The 8,482-nt window shown below is 48.9% G+C and overlaps 1 protein-coding gene across 1 annotated transcript; it reads left to right on the forward strand.

The window, feature by feature from the left end:
- Positions 1 to 114: 114 nt before the first annotated feature.
- On the forward strand, positions 115 to 8,238 carry RNF115 (ring finger protein 115; the record flags this gene model as incomplete). The annotated part of the gene is made up of 7 exons (XM_040054004.2): positions 115 to 226; positions 3,292 to 3,350; positions 4,536 to 4,587; positions 6,197 to 6,372; positions 7,841 to 7,912; positions 7,992 to 8,064; positions 8,145 to 8,238. Coding segments are annotated over exons 1-7 (607 nt in total), but the record flags the coding sequence as incomplete, so codon positions are not given.
- Positions 8,239 to 8,482: the final 244 nt, after the last annotated feature.

Consider the following 8,482-nt stretch of genomic DNA (forward strand, 5'->3'; position numbering starts at 1 on the left):
GCTCGCCCAAGGGGCCGCTCTATCCCGCTCCCCCTCGCTCTCCACACGCGGCGCGGAGCAGACGAGCTGACCGGAAGCGCGGGGCTTCTCTGGGCAGCTCTCGCTGGCCTGGGAGGAGTGACGGCAGCGGCGGCGGCGCGGAAAGATGGCGGAGGCGGCGGCGGCCGTGCCGCAGCACCGGTTTTTCTGCCACAGCTGCAAGGGCGAGGTCAGCCCCAAGCTGCCGGTGAGCCCCGGGCGGGGAGGGTCGGAGAGGGGCAGCTCCGAGCTGCCGCGGAGCCCCGGGCGGAGAGGGCCGGAGAGGGGAGCCCAGGGCGGGTGAAGGGGCAGCGGTGATCCCTCAATCGCTCCCTCACGAAAGGGGTCACCTCCAGCTCCCGGAGTTGATCCCACATGGAGTTGGTGAGGAATGGAATGGTCCCCCCCCCTCGCCATCCCAGTTTTCAGGCTGGGAAGGGACCGGGGGGATTTCCTGTTCCTCGTGGGAGCAGATAATTCCATAATACCCGTTCCCATCCCGCCCCATGCAGCCTCTGCCCGTCCGACCGGCTGGGAATTGTGTCCGTCTGCTCCTAAATTATCCCACTCCTATTCCTTGCAGCCGGGAACATCCCAAACTTCTGCTTTACCCCGCACTGACGGATCCGTTTTTCCCTCCAGCATTCCCAAACCCACTTTTTAAAATGAAACATTGTCCAGCTCTCGCTCCAACTCCTTCACCCCTCAAAACACTTGGGTTTTCCTGGTGCCTCCATCGCCTTTCTTGGTTACCCTGGGAGGAAAATTCCGGCCCTGCATCCAGGAAACGCCTGGAATTTCATTTTCTGGGATTCTCCACCGGGTTTTACTCCGGTTCCCCTTCCAGGGGGGGACAGCCCACAGATCCCAGCGAGAGCTGTTCATCCTGGGAGAATCCCAACCCCAAAAAACGCCTTTGTCACCCCAAAATTCCCTGGTTTGGGTCATCAGGGGCTTGGGAAAGGAGGAATTGCCAAGCACCTCCTCAGCTCCAGAGGCTGGAGAATCCCAAACCTCCAGGGAATCATCTGGAGACTTTCCAAGGAGATTTTTAATCCCTCTTCCCCATGGATTGAGAAGCGGAGCCTTGGAGGCGCGAGGGAGATTTTATTTTTGATTTTATTTTAATTTTTTTTCCCCCTTGCTTTCCAAGCGAGGAATGCGGGGATGGCGGGAGGGATGTGCAATTCCACGATCCAAAGGTGGAGAATCCCAGTTATTCCCACTGGAGACGAGGGAGAAGGGAGAATTCGAGTCGGGATTAGAGCTGTGAACGCAGCAAGAGCCGAGGGAAAACTTCTGTGTTTGTCCCACACCCCTTTCCCTGGGATTCCCATTTGCGTCTTTCCCTCGTTTTTTGGGGTGGGGATCACCTGGAAAACCGCCTGCTCCGCCTTCTGTGCCCGGATTTGGGATGAGATCCGGGCTGGATGTGCCGCACAAACGCCTCAGGGACGATTGGAGCGCGAAGCAAACGCTCCTGCTGGGATCCTGGGTTGTTTTTCCTTTCTGGGAATTCCACGATCCAAAGGTGGAGAATCCCAATTATCCCGACGAGGTCCGGGCTGGATTTGCCATGCGGGGATCCCGGTGGGATCCTGCTTTGTTCTCCTTGCCGGGAATCGCCGCCGGATCCCTCGGGAAATCCGTTTTTCCCTGTTCCGTGGGTGGATTCCCTCAGGGAATGAGATCCCCGGCTGGGAGAGGATCCAGGATCTCATTCCCGGGGGAAGCAGGGAGCCGATCCCGCTCCCGCTCCCGTTTCCCGCCTCGCTCCCTCCGGAACGTTCTGAGCCCGTTTTTGATCTCTCTCCAGCCGCTGGGTGGGAAGCTGGGAGTTTCCACACGGATTCCGACCGAAAAAATAAAAATAGAAATATTCCAGAGCTTCCAGGGATGCGTCGGCATCTCACCTGCTGCTGGAGGTGTCTGATCCTGGATTGGGATTGGGATTGGGATTCGGGTTTGGGTTTGGATTCGGATTCAGACTTGGATTCGGGTTTGGATTCGGATTCAGACTTGGATTCGGGTTTGGATTCGAGTTCAGATTCGGATTCAGACTTGGACTCGAATTCAGACTTGGATTCAGAATTGGATTTGGATTCAAACTTGGATTCAGACTTGGATTCGGATTCAGACTTGGATTCAGATTTGAATTCGGATTCAGACTTGGATTTGGAGTTGGATTTGGATTCAAACTTGGATTCAGATTTGGATTGAGATTCAAATTCAGATTCTGACTTGAATTCGAGTTCAGATTTGGATTCGGATTCAGATTTGGATTCGGATTCAGATTTGAATTCGGATTCAGACTTGGATTTGGATTCAAACTTGGATTCAGATTCAAATTCAGATTCAGACTTGGATTTGGATTCAGATTTGGGTTTGGATTCAGACTTGAATTCAGATTTGGGGTTTGGATTTGGACTTGGATTTAGATTTGGACTTGGACTCGGATTTGGATTCAGAGTTGAATTCAGATTCAGACTTGGATTTGGATTCAGATTCAGACTTGAATTTGGATTTGGGTTTGGATTTGGATTTAGATTTGGACTTGGATTCGGATTTGGATTCAGATTTGAGTTCAGATTCAGATTTGGATTCAGACTTGAATTCGGATTTGGATTCAGATTTGAGTTCAGATTCAGACTTGAATTCGGATTTGGATTCAGGTTTGGATTTGGACTTGGATTCGGATTTGGATTCAGATTTGAATTCAGATTCAGACTTGAATTTGGATTTGGATTTAGATTTCGACTTGGATTCGGATTTGGATTCAGATTTGGACTTGGATTCGGATTTGGATTCAGATTCGGATTCAGATTTGAGTTCAGATTCAGATTTGGATTCAGACTTGAATTCGGATTCGGATTTGGATTCAGATTTGAATTCAGATTCAGACTTGAATTCGGATTTGGATTCAGGTTTGGATTCGGATTTGGAGATCCCACAAAAATCCAAGCGCGGGATTTGGGAATCCAGAGAGGGAAAACCCCCACAGAGAATCCCTGAAATCTTTGGCTTTTTTCCTCTTTTTTTTCCCCCCCAAATCCTCCAGGACAAAATTCTGGGAACAAAAACAGGGCAAAATTTTTCCTCCTGGCGATAAATTTTATTCCGTGCTCCCACCCTCTGTGATTCCCAAACCCCCCCGGCGCTGGGGATTTCTGTGGCACCGTCGGGAGCCGGGAATTCCGTCGGGAATTTCCCCGAAGGGCGATTTTGTTTTCTCCCCCTTTAGAATTGCCAATGTTCCGTGTCTGAATCCCCCAGGAGTTCACCTGCCCCCGCTGCGAGTCCGGCTTCATCGAGGAGCTCACGGACGATCCCAGGTACGGCCCAGCACGAGCCAGCGCCTCGGAAACGGAGATTTTGGGGCGAAAAACGCAGATTTGGCCTCTTTTTTTACGCAGGGTTTCCCCTCCCAGCTTTGTGTTTTTAAGGGTTTGTAAAAAAAAAACCCCCCAAAAAAACGGTAAAAAATAAAAATAAAGCAACTAAACCGAACAAAAAAACAGCAGAAAAAAACGCCCAAAACCAAGAAACAAACAAACAAATATAATTAAAATCAATTTTAAAAAAACCAAACTTTTTTTGTCTTGATATTTTTTATCCTTTTTGGGTTTTTACTCTTTTGGCCTTTTTTTTTTTTCCCTTTTTGATTTTTTTCTTATCCTTCTTGACATTTTTACCCTTTTTGATCTTTTTTTTACTCTTTTGGTCTTTTTTTTTCCCTTTTTTGATTTTTTTCTTATCCTTCTTGACATTTTTACCTTTTTTGATCATTTTTTTACTCTTTTGGTCTTTTTTTTTCCCCTTTTTTGATTTTTTTCTTATCCTTCTTGACATTTTTACCCTTTTTGATAATTTTTTTACTCTTTTGGTCTTTTTTTTTCCCCTTTTTTGATTTTTTTTCTTACCCTTCTTCATATTTTTACTCTTTTTGGTGTTTTTTTACTCTTTTGTTTTTGTTGGGTTTTATTTTTTATTATTATTTTTTCTTACCCTTCTTGGTATTTTTACCTTTTTTGGTATTTTTTAACTCTTTTTGGTCTTTTTTTCCCCCCTTTTTTGATTTTTTTCTTACCCTTCGTGACATTTTTTACCCTTTCTGGTATTTTTTTACTCTTTTGGGGGTTTTTCCCCCTTTTTTGATATTTTTTTTTCCACACTTTTTACTATTCTTTACCCTTTTGATCTTTTTTTTTTTTGCCCTTTTTTGATTTTTTTCTTACCCTTCTTCATATTTTTATCATTTTAAATTTTTTTTTACTCTTTTGTTATTTGGGGTTCTTATTATAATTATTTTTATTTTTTTGTTATTTGGTTTTTGTTTGTTTTTTTTTACTATTTTTGGTGTTTGTCTTCTCTTTTTTTACCCTTTTTATATAAATATATATATTTTTTAAATCCTTTCTGGGCAGATTTGAGGAACCAAAGAGGGGGAGGAATTTGGGAAGCACTGGGGGGGATTTTTGGGGAATTGGCTCTGCCCTCACTCTCCTCTTTTTTCCCAGTTTTTTTGATGGGAATTCCCTGGACGACAGCCCCTCCTCGCAGTTCGCAGAGGTGAGTATCCTGATTTTTATCCTGCTTTTTTCCCCTTTTTTTCCCCTTTTTTTCCCCTTTTTTTCCCCTTTTTTTCCCCTTTTTTTCCCCTTTTTTCCCCTGCTTTTATCCCGCTTTTTTCCCTGCTTTTTTCCAGGGATCGTCCCCTGCTTTCCCTCAGAGAGGGGAATTGGGTAAATAATTGGGTAAATTGGATAAATAATTGGATAAATTTGGTAAATTGGATCAATTGGATCATCCCCTTCTTACCTCCAACAGGATGGGAATTGGATCAATTGGATAAATTGGGTAAATAATTGGGTAAAGTGGGTAAATAATTTGATAAATTGGATAAATAATTGGATAAATTGGGTAAATAACTGGCTAAATTAGATCACCCCCTCCTTACCCTCTCCAGGAAATAATTGGGTAAATAATTGGGTAAATAATTGGATAAATTGGGTAAATAATTGGATAAATTGGGTAAATAATTGGATAAATTAGGTAAATAATTGGATAAATTGGGTAAATAACTGGCTAAATTGGATCACCCCCTCCTTACCCTCTCCAGGACAGGAAATTGGGTAAATAATTGGATAAATTGGGTAAATAATTGGATAAATTGGGTAAATAGTTGGATAAATTGGGTAAATAATTGGATAAATTGGGTAAATAGTTGGATTAATTGGATAAATTGGGTAAATAATTGGATAAATTTGGATCACCCCCTCCTCACCCTCTCCAGGACAGGAAATTGGCTCAATCCAATCCAATCAACTGGAACTGGGTTAAAAACAACTCCCAGCTCTTTCAGAATCCACACAGCTCTGCTCCAGCTCCCTGAACACCTCCCACATTTCTCCACCTCTGGAATTCTCCATCACCCCTCTCCAATTAACCCTTTATCCACCCCAACACCCTCCTCTCACTGCCCCTTTCCCCACAGCTCTGGGAACATCTCCCACATTTCTCCACCCCTGGAATTCTCCATCAGCCCCGCTCCAATTAACCCTTTATCCCCAAACCCAACACCCTCCTCTCACTGCCCCTTTCCCCACAGCTCTGCTCCAGCTCCCTGAGCACCTCCCACATTTCTCCACCCCTGGAATTCTCCATCACCCCTCTCCAATTAACCCTTTATCCACCCCAACACCCTCCTCTCACTGCCCCTTTCCCCCACAGCTCTGCTGAACATCTCCCACATTTCTCCACCTCTGGAATTCTCCATCACCCCTCTCCAATTAACCCTTTATCCACCCCAACACCCTCCTCTTACTGCCCCTTTCCCCCACAGCTCTGCTGAACATCTCCCACATTTCTCCACCTCTGGAATTCTCCATCACCCCTCTCCAATTAACCCTTTATCCACCCCAACACCCTCCTCTCACTGCCCCTTTCCCCACAGCTCTGGGAACATCTCCCACATTTCTCCACCCCTGGAATTCTCCATCACCCCTCTCCAATTAACCCTTTATCCCAAACCCAACACCCTCCTCTCACTGCCCCTTTCCCCACAGCTCCCTGAGCACCTCCCACATCGATCCACCTCTGGAATTCTCCATCACCCCTCTCCAATTAACCCTTTACCCCCAAACCCCCCACCCTCCCCTCACTGCCCCTTTCCCCACAGCTCTGGGACCACCTGGACCGCGCCGTGTTCTTCCCGGATTTCCGGCCCTTCCTGAGCCCCGCGGACGCCCGGGGCCGCGACGCCGAGCTCTGGGCTCCGGGGCGGCCGCCGCAGCGCCGGTACCGGGCCCAGCCCCGCGCCAGCTCCCGCCCGGATCGCTCGCCCGCCGTCGAGGGGTGAGCGCCGCGCCCGGCCGGGGCTGGGGACAGCTTGGGGATAAACCAGCGGCGTCGCGGCGGGGTTCTGTCCGGCTGCTCCGGGCCTTGGCCCTTCCTCTCCTCTGGAAATCGTCCCTGATTTATTTGGGCTGTAGCGCCGGTTCGGAGTTTTGTCCCTGATTTATTTGTGTTTTCGCTTCGGTTCGGAGTTTTGTCCTGGATTTTTCCGGCTGTGTCCGTGGGAAAAGGAGTCCTCCTGCCACGATTTATTTATTTACTGAGCTCCTTTCCGTGTTTTTCTGGGTTTTTCCCATTGTTGTGCTGCCTGGAGATCTTTGTGTTTTATCGCCAGTTCGGAGTTTTGTCCGGGAATTTTCCGGCTGTTTCCATGGGAAGAGGATTCCCCGCTTTGCTGCCTGATCCTCCTGCCACAGTTTATTTATTTACCGAGCTCCTTTCCGTGTTTTTTGCGGTTTTTCCCTTCGTTGTGCTGCCTGGAGTTCTTTGTGTTTTCACTTCAGTTCGGAGTTTTGTCCGGGAATTTTCTGGCTGTTTCCATGGGAAGAGGATTCCCTGCTTTGCTGCCTCTTCTTCCTGCCACGATTTATTGATTTACTGAGCTCATTTCTGTGTTTTTCTGGGTTTTTCCCATTGTTGTGCTGCCTGGAGATCTTTGTATTTTATCGCCAGTTCGGATTTTTGTCCGGGAATTTTCCGGCTGTTTCCATGGGAAGAGGATTCCCGCTTTGCTGCCTCTTCTTCCTGCCACGATTTATTTATTTACTGAACTCCTTTCCGTGTTTTTCTGGGTTTTCCTTTCGTTGTGCTGCGGGGAGTTCTCATCTTGAAATTGTCCCTGATTTATTTGTGTTTTCACTTCGGTTCGGAGTTTTGTCCGGGAATTTTCCGGCTGTGTCCATGGGAAAAGGAGTCCTCCTGCCACGATTTATTTATTTACTGAGCTCCTTTCCGTGTTTTTCTGGGTTTTCCCTTCGTTGTGCTGCCTGGAGTTCTCGTCTTGTTGTTGTCCCTGATTTCTTTGTGTTTTATCGCCGGTTCAGAGTTTTGTCCCTGATTTATTTGTGTTTTATCCCCGGTTCAGAGTTTTGTCCGGGAATTTTCCGGCTGTTTCCGTGGGAAGAGGATTCCCCGCTTTGCTGCCTGTTCCTCCTGCCACGATTCATTTATTTACTGAGCTCCTTTCCGTGTTTTCCGGGGTTTTTCCCTTTCCCACTACCGACTCTTCCGTTAGAACTCGAGGCATTCCCAGTCCTCCCTAATCAGGGCTCAGCTCTCATCCTGAATTACTTCCTTCTCTCTCTCTCTCTGTTTTGGAGCTTTATCCAGGGATTTTCCGAGCCGTGACCCGGGCACGCGCCCGGCGGGAATCCCCCTTTTCCCCTCCCGCCCCTCTCCCGCCGTTTTTTCCGCTCACTTCACCTGTTCTTCCCGTCTTTCTCCCCTTTCCCCACGCCTCCCTTCCCAGGATAATCCAGCAGATCTTTGCTGGGTTCTTTGCCAACTCGGCCGTTCCCGGCTCCCAACATCCCTTTTCCTGGTGAGTAGCGCGGAGCCCGGCTCTCGGGGGGCCGCTCTCGGGAACCTGGGGGGAATTCCTGGCCTCTTCCCGTCGGCAGGAGCGGGATGCTGCACTCCAATCCCGGCGATTACGCCTGGGGACAGAGCGGCCTGGACGCCATCGTCACGCAGGTGAGGGGAGGCGCGTGCCGGGGGAAGGGGGTGCGATTCCCCCGGCAGCTCCCGGAGGTTTTTTTTCCCGTTCTCCGCAGCTCCTGGGCCAGCTGGAGAACACGGGGCCGCCGCCGGCGGACAAGGAGAGGATCTCGTCGCTGCCCACGGTGCCGGTGACGCAGGAGCAAGTGGGTGCGTGGCCCCCGGTGTTCCCGTCCCTCGCTATTCCCGCTGGGAATCGGGCTTGGGAGCTCCCGGCTCCCGAACCTCCGGCGTTCGGTTCCCTGGGGAATCTCGTTCGGTTCCCTGGGGAATGTCGTTCAGATCCCCGGGGAATGTCGCTGGGATCCCCGGGGAATGTCGCTGGGATCCCCGGGGAATGTCGCTCGGGTCCCCGGGGAATGTCGCTGGGATCCCCGGGGAATGTCGCTCGGTT

The sequence above is a fragment of the Hirundo rustica genome, unplaced genomic scaffold, assembly GCF_015227805.2.
Source record: "Hirundo rustica isolate bHirRus1 unplaced genomic scaffold, bHirRus1.pri.v3 scaffold_328_arrow_ctg1, whole genome shotgun sequence".
NCBI lineage: Eukaryota > Metazoa > Chordata > Aves > Passeriformes > Hirundinidae > Hirundo > Hirundo rustica.